Source organism: Tiliqua scincoides, chromosome 1, assembly GCF_035046505.1.
Source record: "Tiliqua scincoides isolate rTilSci1 chromosome 1, rTilSci1.hap2, whole genome shotgun sequence".
NCBI classification, from domain to species: domain Eukaryota; kingdom Metazoa; phylum Chordata; class Lepidosauria; order Squamata; family Scincidae; genus Tiliqua; species Tiliqua scincoides.
Genome location: NC_089821.1, coordinates 56,714,599 through 56,729,982, shown reverse-complemented (window position 1 = coordinate 56,729,982; position 15,384 = coordinate 56,714,599). Strand labels below are relative to the sequence as shown.

At 42.0% G+C, this 15,384-nt stretch overlaps 1 protein-coding gene across 4 annotated transcripts in view; it reads left to right on the top strand.

The window, feature by feature from the left end:
- BRSK2 (BR serine/threonine kinase 2) overlaps positions 1-11,091 on the top strand; it is a 464,708-nt gene extending 453,617 nt beyond the window's left edge. For 3 of the 4 annotated variants that reach the window (XM_066627584.1, XM_066627576.1, XM_066627592.1), the window contains one exon: positions 10,786-11,091. In XM_066627584.1, coding sequence (XP_066483681.1) covers positions 10,786-10,961 — 176 coding nt within the window. In that variant the 3' untranslated portion in view covers positions 10,962-11,091. Of the gene's footprint in view, positions 1-10,737 lie in introns of all 4 variants that reach the window. The other variant, XM_066627568.1, reaches the window with a different exon arrangement.
- The last annotated feature ends 4,293 nt before the right edge of the window (positions 11,092-15,384 follow it).

Genomic DNA, 15,384 nt, shown 5'->3' with positions numbered 1-15,384 from the left:
CCTGGAGAGTCCTCTAAATCCTAGACAGAATCTTCCTAAAATCATCAAACAGCAAATCTCCCCTGTCCCCTTGCAGCAAGACCTTGCAGAAATCTTAAAATGTTCTGCTTTAATTAAGTTAATTAAACTTCTCAGAAAATAATCCATTTGATGCTCTGTCTGCACTCTCACGTTTTGTTATATGAGATCTTTCATCAGTATTACTAGAGGAAATGAAGGCTGGCAAGAGACTGACTTGTTTAAATAATAGCTATCAGGACACCTAATGATGGCTGAAGGAATGTTTACATGTCATCTTTACATGACTGCTGCAGACTGTTTTTGTATCATTTGAAAATATTTGCTCCATGCAGAATAAGTGAAGTGTTAGTGATTGCCTTGCTTGTGGTGTTCATTCTTTGCACCTATGGTGTCAGTCTGAACAGGCGAAACAGGCTGTCTGGCTGCCTCCCCTCTCCCCCCCCCCCCGCCGTGCAGCCCTTGTGACTTTGACAGTGGCTTGACATAATGAAATTTACCATTTATCTCCAGGCATGCTAAGGTTTCACCTGATAAAGTTCTGCATGTCGGTCAGTTACAGACCCTAAAGCAAAATTAAAAAGGCAGTGATATGAAGTATCATTGTACTACATATGCAGAACTGCAAGGCCTATTCACTCCTTGGAATTTTTTAGAGGCCCTTTTTTATACTTTTTCTACAGGAGTGCATTTTGTGTGCCTTGCAAATTGCAAGGAGTGTCAGCAGTGAGTGTGTTTTGTTGCCATGAACCAGCTAGCGTGGATAGCTACACCTGCCAGGAACCCCATGGAAAATGTCATCTGTGCTTGTTTAGGAGTAGAGGCCATAGTGAGATCCACTGTTTTGTTTTAAAATGCTTCATAAACACAGGTAATAGTGTGAATAATAAAACAAGCACCGAATATCAAACTATACAGTGGGAAGGACATCTGACTATACTTTCTTGAAGGAGAAAGAATCAAAAAACAAAAGAGGGAGAAAATGATGGAAGGCTTTGAGAGAGGAAACTTTCAAGACATTGGGCTGCATTGGAAGTGGCCACACCATGTTCAGTTCAAACATACCTGTTTGCCCCAGGGTTCAGTTGTTTCAAGGGTTCTGCAAGTTTCAAGCAGAAGGCAACTGTGCACTTTGCTGATTGAAACCCCTCCCCATTGCCAGGACAGTTTTGCACTTGTTTAAAAAAAAGTATCCCATTTTAATACATGAGGCAATTCATGAATAAACACACAAACATTTATGAAACACTTAAAAAAAAAAGGCAGACAACCTTTTTGAATTAAAAGTCGTGCCAGATTAAAAGTGATGGATTAGACCACGTTGTTGGTGTGCACTTCTGTCATCTTGGCTCTGAAGTTGGCTCACCTCAGACTGAGAGACAAACTGTGAGCTCCCCTTTTTCCTGTTATGTCTGTCTTCACCCTGGATTGCCAGCTTTGTGCGGCAAGAATGTATGGTACTTCCGTCAATGTAATAGAAGTCCTGTATAGCCAATACAGCCATGGCGAATGATTCCAAAACTGTTTCAGAGATTGCGTGCAGTTGTTATTCCAAATCAATGTTGCAGCCCTTGGTTGGTTTGCGCATGGACCATACAGCTCAGAATGCTTTAACTGCACCGTGAGCTGCTGGCTGCTTCTGAGTCCTCCTTTTGGCTCACTTTGCTTGCTGTAGCTCTGGCTGACTCTCTTACCCAAAGAACACTAGAGTGCAGTAATGGAGTAAAGCTAATAAATGCAGTCTACTACTACTCTATGTGGACATGCTTCCTCTGAGGTTAATTCTGAAACTTTTTCCCAGATCCTTTTGTATCATTCTTGAGATTCCTGGCTCTTTGGACTTAACATAAACATTTAGACAATGATTTGGATGCAGACATGATAGTCAAGAACAGCCTCCATTTTCTTCACTACTGTTATTTATAGTATAGCAATACTATTATTGCTTTCTCCTGTTTGTTCTCAGCAGTTGGTGTTCAGTGGTATAGGGGTTGTGCATATGGAGAATCTATTTAGTTGTCATGGCTAATAGCTGTTGACAGACATATAGTGCAACCATTTCATTAGCCCTTTTAAAAACACCATTCAAGTTCATGGCTATAATGACCTCTTATGACTGTGAATTCCCTCAGTTAATCATACTTTGTGTGAAGAGAGACATCCTTCCTTTATTAGTCCTTAAACTTATTGCCAATCAGCTTCATTGCGATCTTATGTGATACTGTCAAGAAAGAGAGAGGGGAAATGGACTTTCTCTCTCTCTCAGCTTTATTCTATAGAACTCTATCACGTACCCCTTTAGTCACTGGTTGGTTCTACATTAGATATTTCATTTGAAAGTGCTAACCTTTTCCCACACCCTTTTTGTGGAGAGCTCAGATGGTAGTCCACTGCATGACAATTTTCAAAAAGTAGTTCTACCTTCTGTTTTCAGGACTCAATTTATGGTGACTTTTCTGCTTTACAGAATTAGAACACCAGTCTTTCAGTGAATGGCAAGTGCTGATGATTGATTTCTTCTCCCACTATTACATTTAAAGCAAATGTATTTGCTTTATTATTTTAAGTGTAATTGCTTCCTTCAGCTAGAAATCTGAGTGGGGAGGGCCACAACTTCACCCTATTGCAACTGAGGTTTGGAGAGAGGCTTCCAAAACATTTCACCACATGTGGCATACTGATCTGCCTTTCAGAGTTGGGGAACTTGTTCAAGGTTGCTCTGCCTGGCCATCTGGCTCCAAATATGACTGGTGGTGACATTGTCGCTGGGCATCAACAAGGCTGAGATGAACTGGCCCAGCCAGTGAATAGAGAGGGGGAAACCTCCAAATGAAGAAAGATGGGGCTACAGTGGGGAGAATGCCTAGTGGAATGGAGGAAGCAAAGAGGGAGGAAGCAAAGAGATAGAAGCATAGAGAGATCAGATAACAGGAGAGACCTGGGCAAACCATGAATGGGAGTGAGGTATGGGAAGGGGGCCAGGGAAAGATAGAAGACAGGCAAGTGGGGCAAAAAAGTAAGAGTCCTGGGGGGGAGGTCGGGGGGGAGAAGCATGGGACCAAAGAGAGGGGCAACAGATGGGAGAAAAGAGCAGAAGGAAAGACCAGATGACCAAGGAGGGGTTGGCAGGGAAGGTGAACCAAAGATGAAGATCCTTTCCCATGACAGAACAGTGTGGGGCAGACTGACACCATGGGTGCACCTGCATGTGACTGTGATGTTTGTGGGAGCAGAGGGGAAGGAGGATGAGTCAGGTGGAAAGGCAAGACACCTTTCTTCTCCTGTCCAAACAAGAAAAGAAGAGGAAACTTATTATCCTTTATCACCATGGCTGGATATATGGAGAACCGCTTAACAGCTCTGGAAGATCACCTCTCCTTCTGTAAGAGTTGAAGTGTGCTAATTAAAATTTTTAAAAAATGAAAGAAATCAGTAGTGTTCCCCTAATTGCTACTTTTCAAAAGGAAGCACCTTTTCTCTTTTGTTGGTCAATTAGCATTCTGGATTTTAATTAGGAAAACAGCATTCTATTCAGTGCCTTGTAGAACCAACTTCATAATACTGCTTCCAAGTGATACAAAAACAACAGCTTCTCAGCAGTGTCAGAAGACCCAGGTGTTGAACTGGCCATCATATATCTAAACTTAAAATTCCCAAATGTTTCCTAATAGGGAAGATGTTTCTGGCCCTCAGGCATTTTAGCTGCCCTTTTCTGCACCTTTTCCAGCTCTTTGACTTTTTTTTTTTTTAAAGATAGGGCAACCAGAACTGGAGGTGATAGCCAGCTGAAGGCTAAGCCCCAAGTGAGAGTACAGTTCTTCTATTATGTGTCAGAATGAAGCATTGTTTCTTGGTGTTGATTGCTGGATGTACCTAGTGACTCAGAATTCACTCACGGGTTTCTGAAGGTGTATAATACAGAAATAAAGCCAGAAGTGAATTAAGAAAGGATGTATATTTGAAACAAAAATAAAAGTGACCCCATAACCTTCCATGAAAAATGATCTCTCTCTGTCTCTCTCTCTCAACATCAGCATTTGTCGAAGAACTAAAATAAATGCAGAGGGTAGCTTTCACATAGGAGAAGTGTAGAAAATAGCTCTGTGTTGACAGCTTTTTGATTCATGTAATTTTGTTTATGTTCAAGTACCTCTGGGATGTGTCCATTAAAAATACATTAATTTGTAAGAGGAAGTAAAGCATTGTCTTCTGATGGAAAAGACCTGAGAGTTAGTTAAAGTCACTGGTAGTTTTTTTGCTAGTTGTATTCATGGGAGTAAGATGCGGCCTTTTAAAGGGAGCAAAAAGTTTTTAACCTTAGCAGTTCCTTTTCACAATTTGACAAGCCCTCATCCTCTTTTCTCCAACTCCTTATATTTCCATATGGCTTCAAAGGGGGAAAACGCATCATTTATCTGTTTTAACCTACATAAAATCTTTTTGGCTTTGGTCAAGTAGCCTGTAACAATGATTCCATCGTATCACATGGTTTCCTAAAAATTAAAGAGGGATGTTTGGTGGCTGATAATACCTGTGCAGTCCATCTTGGAAGCTTTCTTTCTTATGCTTGGAATTCCTACTTAGGTTCACATTGAGCTGGAGTGTTTCTCTTGTGACACTCAGTAGCATTTCTAACACATTCATAAACTGACATACTGTATATGTCATAATTCCTTGGCACCTAATCCTCTCCTTCATATCCAGTGTTCAGTTCCTTATTTAATACTTTGGCAGCATCCATCACTTCTCTTTTGTAGCAGTCTGATTCTCAGTCTGATTCTCAGTCTGATTCTGATTCTGATGTAGCTATGATCCTTTTAACCTTTGCTGTTCAGGTCAACCCCTCTTTTGAAATGCATATCCGTATGAATTTCTATCCAAGGAGAGACGGGAAGTTCATAGTATTCAGACTTCTGATTCAATTCAATAGGGCTCACAGATTTCTGGACACTCTGATATTTCAACAGACCTTTCATAGGCTATGCTAGGTTTCCCAAGCACAGCTTCTGTAGCATAGTTTTCATCATAGAAAAGGATTTAAAAACATTCTGATAGGGTTTTGTGGCTCCAACATGACTGTAGCCTTGGTAGGGGAGGGCAGTATGAAATCAGTACCTTTTCCAGTGATCTTGAAAAGAAAAAAAAAAAGCACATTAGTACTGCAGATGGACAAGCAAACCATGGTAGTTGTCATCATGATATTATCACAGTCGTTGACATTTATGATGTATGTTTTCTGCCTCAGAATTTCAGAGATCAGTGTGATAACCTTTTTGCAGTCTGGCATTTATTTGAGCCTATCTACTCATGTCCTAAAGGTCAAGAATGTGTGTTAACTGGTTTCTCAAAGTGTCTGATCCTTTGACAGTTTTTCCTGTTGGTTTGCTCCCAGTAGAACATTTTTTTAAAATTCTCAACTTAGGCTCTGTATATGCAAAGATAAATGGGCTATATTGTACCTCTCTGCTATCCCCACCTTTCCACTCCCTTAATGTGAGGATTCTTCCCCTTTTGCAAGGATTCTACAGTCCACCTCAAAATTTCATCTAAAAATACTGAGAAAAAGGAACACAAGAGTGACAACAAGCAATGACCTGTTTTAAAGAAAACCTCACCTCAGAGTGGTTGAGAATACAGAGAGAATGGGGGACTATAGATTAATATATCTTAAGGTGACATATTAACCTTTGATTAAAAATCTCTATCAGAGTGTGCCAAATGCTGTGCATTTTAAAATAAACCACTTTGATGCTTTAGGTTCATTCTTGTCTTCTGAATCTCTCTATGAAAATAGTTCAGTGCACATGCTCCTTCCTTCTCCCTGCTTATTCTGTGCTTCCCTTTCCTTCTGATCTTGCTGAATGAATTGCAGCACCTATAGCTTTTTTTAGTGCTTTCTTTTGCACTTTCTGTTTCCTGATTCCATCTGGTGTATGAAGACATGGGGTCTGAAGCCATACTGGAAGCCAAATTAACCACAAAGGGACATTTAAGGGTAAATCTTGCATTCTTCTTTCTCCTTTAGGATTGCTTTCATACATGAGGCTTAAGGCTGCAATCCTATCCACTCTTACCTGGGAATAAGCCCCATTTACTATAATGGGACTTACTTCTGAGTAGACACGCATAGGATTGGGCTCTAGGGGCCTGATCCTAATGGGCCCACACTGGCCCAGCACTGGCACGGAGTGTTGCAAAACATGCCATAAGGCACACCTATGACACATATCACTTGGCTGACATGGGCACTGGCTCAGCGCAAGCCTGTGCTGAGCCAGTGCCAGGCAGAGGAGCAAGGACCACTACCTGGAACTTTGGGCAAGCACCAGGCGACAGACCAGTAAGTCGGGGTGGGGAGAAGCATTCCCGGGTGGGGGGAGGGCAGGGGAAGGAGCAGCAGTGGGCGGAGATGGTGGCAGGTCCTGCTGCCATGTCCTAACCCCATACTGGCCCGGGAGGCCTCAGATTTGTGTCCCTCAATAGTGGACACAGGTCCAAGTAGACGGATTGGGGCCACCTGGGGATTACATGGTGTAAGGGAGCATAAGTTCCCATACCCCAAGTAGACCGCGCGTTGCTTCCCAGACCCATGGGATGCAGCAGTAGTCATTTTGGCGCTGCTGCAGCCCTGGGTGCTGGGAAGCACAGGTTTGGGCTGCCCATCCTCTGTTATTCTCAGACATTATGTTATATTGGACATTATGTTAATGTCCAATAGTTAAGGCAGTAGCCAATGTATAGGAGATACATTTACAATATCAGGGGTAGTGTGACCCAGAATGCCATCCAGTGCCACCTTGGTCTGCTACTGCTGCCTCTGCATAGGAGGAGAAGGCAGGAAGCAGCAGTTAGCATCCCAACCTAAAAGGAGGAGCAGGAGGCCCTTCCCTTGCTCTTGGTGTGAATTTTTCAAGTGAGTGCTGGGCTTCTGGTTTGATTTAAAGAGACTATTTGTTTGGTTCTGGAAATCCCACACTTCCATGTTTGAAAAAAAAAAATTCACTGCAGCAAGATAAGGAGGCAGGTGATCTGCTTTCCCCTCACTGTTTGTGGATCAATGTGGATTGCATCTAGGGCAGGCAGGAGAGTGGCAGCAGCAGACCCAGGGTAAAGGGCACCCCAAATCCTCCACCCCATCCTCCAGAATCTATTGCTGATGCAACCTGCATCACCTACGTTTTACATTTACATTTCAAATATCATTGAATCAATGACCACTTTAAGCCCCATGTTGTAGACACCTTACCTGTCGGGCAAACCTAGAGCTCAAGAAGCAAAATAAAATACATGTGTATTCTCTGCCATCATGTTGGGGTCTTGGTTTCCAAACTCTCAGAGTATAGATTATTATAAATTAAGAGAATTTTTCTTAGACCCTAACTCTACAGATTAGATTTATCACATTCAGATATTATTCCTTCCTGTTTATCTCTCCTTAGAGATAGAATTGACACACCAAAAGTGAAAATGCATTCAGGCATAATCAAAATATCTAGTCATGGTGGGGAAATATGGGGAGAGTTAGCAAGTGCTCCAAAATGGGAGTAATTATGTCTCAATTAGCAGTGTCTTTTCTCTGTTTGTTTGCTACGTGTATAAACCACCTTCCTGCCTTGGCATTCGATGTGGTTTATAATCGGAAAATATTAAATCAACACAAATTACATGGGATAAAACAGAAGCAGGCCGAGGAAGATAAGAGAATAAAGGGAAAAGATAAGTCAGCTCCCATTACAACTGAAGGCCCAATCCTATCCAACTTTCTAGCACTGATGCAGCTATGCCAACAGGGCATGTGCTGCATCTTGTGGGTAGTGGAGGTCACTGAGGCCTCCTCAAGGTAAGTGAATGTCTTAGCTTGGGGCTGCATTGCAGCTGCATCAGTACTGGACAGTTAGATAGGATTGAGCCTTCAGGCGAAATGGAAGCTGAAAAACTTATTTTTGTCCTCTTATTCTCTTATCTTCCTCTGCCTGCTGGAGCCTGCCAGGGTGTGCAGATTGCTGATAGAAGTGAAGCTTTTAAGAAAGTCAGTAAACTTAGGGCCAGCTAAGGTTGTAGTGACTGAAGGTTGTGGTGACTCAAGTAGGCAACAAGGGAGGGTCAAGGGAGGGTCGGAGGATGTGGGTGGTGTGATCATTATAGTTAATTGAGACTGGCCATTGTACATTTTAAGATGACAGTGGCGATGTCCTGCTCAGGTCATTAACTCTATGCCAATAAGGGAAAAAATTAGAGAGAACACTGTTCAACAGAAGCAGCACTGCTGAAAGAGTGGCCAATGTGATCATTGGATTTTCTCATACTGCATCTTGAAAATATGATCAGGATTGGCATATTTTCTCTTCTGTCATTTGCAGCTAATGAGGTGAAAAAAGTGCTTATTTCTGGTCATCACCTGTTGAATGATGTCACTTCCTGCTTAATGACATCACTTATGGCCCTCAGCATAGGGGCCATAGATGCTAACTTCTGTCCATTGTATCAAATGAGTTTATACTCCTGCTCTAGTGGATACAGAGAGGCCCCTGTATCTGCAGATCCCATACCTGCAGATTCAGTTAACTGCAGTAGAGTCCTCAGGCCCCACCACGTGCACCCCCTCCAGAGGTGAGGTCGGCTCACCTTGAGAGGGTCCTCTGAGCCTAGCAGCTCAAATAACGCAACTTCCAGTTTCACAGAGAAACCAGAAGTGATGTTTTTATTCCTAATAAGGCATTAGGAGGCCCAGGGAAGCCCCAGGGGGCTTCCCCATGACTTCTAAGGCCTTATAAGGCATTAAAAACATCACTTCCAGTTTATGTTTAGCTGTGTGGATTAATAAACTGTGTGGACACAGTTTAGCTGTGTGGATTAATATATAAACCTGGTCAGGATGGAAATGTCTAACAGTGTGATCCTATGCAAGTTTACTCATATGTAAGCCCATTAAATTCAATGGGGACTTATTCCCAGGGAAGTGTATATAGGATTGCAGCCTAAGTCTGTTGGACACTAATTCTGATGCTTGCAGGAGAATGACCTGCAGAAAGCAATGGCTTTTTTTGTCTGTGCAAAGGACAGAAAGCATATTCCAAAACAAAGAGTTCATTTTATGAGAAGTAAATAATATCTAAGTTATGGTGATCTTGCAACTTGTGCCTTGAGGTTATGTATCCATATAGAACAGTAACATCTAAATCCAGTAACCATGTGGGTGGTGTTGAGCCAGTCGCCTCAGCAAGATGTAGCATTACAAGAGGAATATCCAGTATTATCTGCCTGTCCTATGGGATTAAATGGGTTTTAGCCATTTCCAAAGAAAAGTAAGGCACAGGGAAACAGATTGTAGTTAGGCTAGGGATAACAAGCGAGGAAATATCAGTGCATATTTCACACGAGTGGTTTGCTTTTTGGGTGCTCCTGTGCCTTTTTTCAGATGTTCCTCTGCTACTAGAATTCATGCAGGCTCAACAATATATTTTTGGCTTACAGCAGGTGACGAAGCCCAACAGGAAAGGTTCAGTTAGTTTGGATTGAGGCACCTCACACAAAGTACAATGTAAAGAGAACAGCATAAACATAGACATGGATCAAGACATTTTGGTTTTCATAGGTACAGGAGCTCAGTACACACAAAAGGATCTATTAGTATGCCCATTTCAATGGAAGAAGCAGATTTGGATGCCCATTTCAATGGAAGAAGCAGGAGGTCTGGTCTAGAGGGTAGAGCCTCCGTCTGCCTGAAGATAACATCCACAAGGTCGCCAGTTTGAGGCCACCGGCACCGTGCGACCTTGAAGCAGCTGACAAGCTGAAGCCAAGCTATTCCATCTGCTCTGAGCATGGGAGGATGGAGGCCAGAATGAGAAGCCAGATCGGAACGAAACACCTTGAATGTAGTGGTTGTTGAAAGAAAGAACCTTCTTTCAAATTGTAAAAATCCCTATTTAATAAGGGATTTAAATAAAAGCCTGCCTATGTAAACCGCCTTGAATAAAGTCTTGAATAAAGACCAAGAAAGGCAGTATATAAATACCTGTTATTATTATTATTATTATTATTATTATTATTATTATTATTATTATTATTATTATTATTATTATTATTATTATTAGCAAGTTCTTTGAGCATACAGGTCTCTTCTTCCCCTTGAAGTTTAGGAACCAGCTTGTGTACGCAAGAGCTCTGTATGTGCCTTGGAGTACTTATGTCTCTGGGTTGGTGAAACAGAGAGGGCTAGGTCTGAAGACTAAAGTGCCTATGGTTAGAAGCAAGGCCCACTTAAATCAATGGGATGGACTTTCCACTAACGATGCTTGAGATGGATGTGCCAGGGACTTTGCATTTCTCTTGACTTCCTTCACTCAGGAGAATTTCAGAGGGCCAGTGTACTGCGTATGTGTACTGCAATATTGTTTAGCACAGGATGTCTACATTCATGTAGTTGCCCTTTCTGGCCAAAGCCCTGCTCTTTTCTGTAGGTGCCAAATTGTGCCACTGCCAAGCGTGGCATTCTTGACCCCAGGTTTTTCATATCCACAGGCAGTGCAGTGCTCCCATCCTGATGCTCTTCCTCTTCTGCTCATTGTCTTCATCCTCCACACACCCCCATGCACGTGGCTCTGGACCGCTCATCACGTTCTTCTTGTTTAAAACCCCATTGTTCATTTGTTTGTTTGTTCTCTCTCTCTCTCTTGCTTTCTTTTTCTTTTTGTCTCCTCTGTTTTGTATACCCAGGCAGCCCATTGAGTAACTTCTTTGACGTAATTAAACAACTTTTTTCAGACGAGAAGAACGGGCAGGTGAGCCATCCCCCCGGCACGCCAACCAAGCATAGCGCAAACAGCAAGCGGAGCGATTCCGATGCTAATGACTATGGGTCTCGAGGAGACACTAAGTACCCTGCTGGCAAAGAGAAGGCAAAGATGGTCTCATCACTCGGCCTCCAAGACCAACCTTAAATAAATGCATTTTTTAAAAAAAGCACAGAGAACAGATTAAATCATTAAAAAGAAAACAACCAAAAAAACCCAAAATGAATATTCTTTAGCAAGCTAGCCTCTAAAGTAGAAAAATGTATATATATATTGCTACAACAGTACAAAACTGTCTATAGTCAACTTTTGTACGATGGAATGACTGTGTGTGTGTGTGTGTGTGTGTATATATATATATATATATGTATATATATATATGTATATGTATACACACACATGTGTGCGAGCACACGTGCATATATATATATATATATATATATATATATATATATATATATATTATATGATATAATATATATCTCTGAAACGAACACAAATGCAACGAGAAAAGAAAAGAAAAGGTAGCACAGATGACAAACCCAGTTCTGCAGACCTTGGTTTGCTTTTTTCTTCTCCCGCTTCCTTTTTCTTTTTCTCCCTTCTGATATTCTTTTTTTTCCTTCCCCGTTTTGTTCCTGTTCTGCTCTTTCTGTGTTTCTGACAACACCACTTGTTTCCACTCTGCTACCAGGAATTATCCCGAAAAGTTAACATGTCAGCCAACAGCTTCACCTTCTGTGCTCTGCGAACACTTGTTCACGGAAGGCCCCTGGTGTAAGACTGTCCACGGACTGGTTCTGTTGGGGACTCCCAGCTTCCCCTCTCCCACTGCAGGAAATGGGTCTCCTCCCTTCCACTCGCCCTCAACACCCATTTTTATTTTGGTGCTCTGCGCTGGAGAACTGCTCAGTTACGAAATTGCACAGTCGGAATCACTGGAGTGGCATCCTCGCCCTTGGCCACATGCTTGCCCTGGCCCTTTCCCCACTTGTGCATCTGGACTACAGTGGAGGAAAAATGCTTACCTTATCTATTCAGGCCGTGTTCTCACCCAACATCAAGGAGTTTCACCAGAGGATTTGTCCTCCAATTAATTTGGTTCTCTGTCCCTTTTCCTTCCCCACCCCCCCCCCCTTTTTCAAATTGTGTTTTTATAATCCCAAAATTTCTTTTCAACCTGCTGGAGGGGCAGGACACGAACTTAGGGAAAACTGCAAGGTGAAAGTCAAACAAATAGAAACACGGAACGTAGGGAGAAAGCAACTTTGGCAACAAAGAGGAGGGACAAGGATCCACCTGTTGGAGGACCACCTCTTCTGCTGCCAGGCGTTGTTGCCAAGACCACCACCGCTGCTGCTGATTCACCTCCTCTCCTCACCCCAGCCCCTCTCTCCTTCCTTCTGCATTGGGACTTCCTTTCGCCAGCTGAATTCTCTGCTGCATCCTGCATTTGGATGCAACTCTTGTGTCGTTCGTGCTGCATTGAGATATCAGTATTATTTATTTGCCGGTTTGTTTATTTATGGTTTTATTTATTTATTTATTTATTTGGGTTGTGTGCGTTTTTAATGCAACAGAAGAAAATGAAATGAGAGTAATTTTTTTTCCTCCTGGGTGCGTGTGTGTGTGGGTGCGACCACCGCTTAGTTTATCTGAGCAAGACATGGAGGAGATAGCACTACGGGCGAGTTAAAACACAAAGCTACTGTAAACTTTTAAAAGTATTGCAAGATATTTTTATAAACTTTTTTTTTTCAAAAGGGGGTGGGTGGGCTGGAACTTCCTTGTGCGTATTTAAGTTATTAGGTCTTGGTTATTATTTATAATGCATATATATATATTTAAAAATTTAAGCTGTTAGATATATCTTCTGCTTTCATTACTGTGTAGAGGTGACACTGATTCCTATTTATTTTGGGGAGGGGGAAAAAGAATGATGACAAGACTGCTTAACTTGTTCATCTCACCAACATTCCAAATTTTATTTGATGTCCTTTTTTTTCTTTTTTCTTTTCTCTCTCCAACTTTTACATGACCAAGTGTAACTTGACCTGGCCCACATTCAAAGGTTTCAAAAACCACGATCATGTGTGTCGAAGGGAAAAAAAAATCCACACAGCAGGGGACATTCTCCTTTACCAATATTTTTAAAATGTAGATTTAGTATTAGTGTTCAATTCTCCTGTTACCTTCAATTGCTCTTTGTTGGGTTTCTATGAGTGTCTGTTGTATGGCCAGATTTTTTAATGATAATATTAAATTTCTTCCTCGCACCTTTCTTTTCTTTGATATAACTTTTTTTCTTTCCATCTTTGTTCTTTATGAACTTTATTTCCTTTTTTTCTTTTGCCCTTCTCGGACCTGTTTTTCTTGTACATAGGTTTGAAGACAAAATCTTTTGGAAAAAGAGACACAAAAAAGGGAGGATGTTTTTTGTTTGTTTTTTCCTAATCTGAAACTTTTCTCTTGTATTGCTGTGTGCATGTCAGACACTGGGCAGGTGATGGCCGGGGATGGAGGGAGGTGAGGACGCAGAGGTCTGGAGACAGTTTTAATTGCATGATATTGCTGTAAATTAGTCTCTTTTGCTTTTGTTGTCTTTTCTGTCTCCACTTTCTCCTTCCCTCTCCCCCATGTTTCCCCTCCATCACCCTCAGCTCTTTCCCCTCTTTTCTCTTCCCTTGTGTATAGATTTTGATGCTTCTGTTTCATTGTACCTCTACAAAAGGCTGGGATTTCAATACAAAATAATACTAATACTAATAATACAGCAACACCCATATGGTACAAGCAGGAAGGGGATTACTTACACAAGACATAAGAATAAATGAAAGCAATACCTCTTGTTATCCTTCCTATTTTGTACTTTGAAGACACAAACACACATGCACACACACTCACACATATGGACACAAACTGACATCATTTAACAGTTAAAATGGACAAAAACAAAACAAAACCAACCCCTTTCTGATGTATCCCTTGTTAAATAACTGTGAGCAACTTTAGTTCAAAAACAATAAATTCATTCAGTAAAGATACTGGCTGTTATTGTGTCTTGTTTCTCCTGTGTTGACTGGTTGGCTTGTGAGGCTACTTCCATCCAGACAAGGTAAGTACCATTCTAAGATCTTATGAAACTGTGGGTCCAATCCTTTCCAGTGCTGATGCAGCCATGCCAGCTGGTCAGTCCTGAAGGATTCCTTTACCTTGGGACTGCACTGTGATTGCATCAGCACTGGAAAGTAGGATAGGATTGGGCCCTCTTTCACAAACTTTGGGAAACGTAAAAGCAGGGACCCCTTAAAGCAGTGGTTCCCAACTTTTAGGAGCCCATGGACTACTGAGGCAAAAATTGGAATCATCGTGGACCACATGTGGCTGTGAGTGGTCTGGTCTCTGCCCTCTCTGGTGGTCTGTTTCCCAAGTGCTCCCCTAAAGACTATCAGAGGACACAGAATGGACCACCCGCAGCCACAACTGAAACTGGTAGTTGTGGCTGTGAGTGGTCTTCACCCTCTTTGGTGGTCTGTGGGAGATACTGGAAGTGATCAAAGGTGACATTTTCCTAGACCTTGTGGACATTTATCAGGGTGATGTGGACCACTAGTGGTACATGGACCACAGGTTGGGAACCAGTGCCTTAAAGAGACTTAAACCCCAGTGCCGCTCCCTGGGTCTGTATTTGAGATTCATCCAGAGATCACAAGAGGCTTTACAATGCTTGGCCACCACTGCAGGTTGCTATTGTAGATCTCTCTGGTTGAAGGACATGTGATATGTGTTTATACAACAGTGCAGTTACGTTGGAAGTAGCCTTGCACTGTTCAAATGTATGTTGAGTTTTCATCTCCAGAACAGAGAGCTGAAAACCTATGCAGCAGAAATCAGCTACGGACAATGCCTGGTCTGGCATTTGTGACATCATGAACTAATTTTCCCCCTCTGCTCCCCATCCATACTGCAGTTTTGCAATGTATTTAAAATATTTCTTTAAAATAAAAATTAGGTGAAAGATAGACACAAGTGCATGAATGTTTATGTGGTGCTTACAATGTTTCTTTAAAAGGTGAGCAGCTCATCTGAACAGTGTGGAGCAGGATCAGTGGCTGAACCAGCATTTTATTTAGCAGCACATAAATCTGCTCATAGATTGCAGTGCCTGGAGGAAACTGGGCTCACACAGTAGTGGCAGGTCATGGTGCGAGTCCTCTTTTCATGTTGCATGTACCTCCAGGGTGCTGAAGGCAAAAGGAGTTGTTCAGGGCATGGACCAGAGTATGTCAGGCAAGTTGGCAGCAGGCATTTTGGATTTGGTGTCATCTACCACAAGAGATTATTAGGTTACATTTTTGTATGTGTGTCAGGTGAGTCCGTGTGATGTAGGAATGTCAAAGAGAGCGCTTCAGATACCAATGATTGATGGTCATAGTAGATTGAAGCTGGTCAAAATAACTTATTCTGATGTGAAGCAGTTGATCTTACACTTCTGCCTCAGGAAAAACGAGCGATGACCCAGGGTTTCATTTTGTAAGAAGAAAGCAAAACAAAAACCTAATCTTTTCAC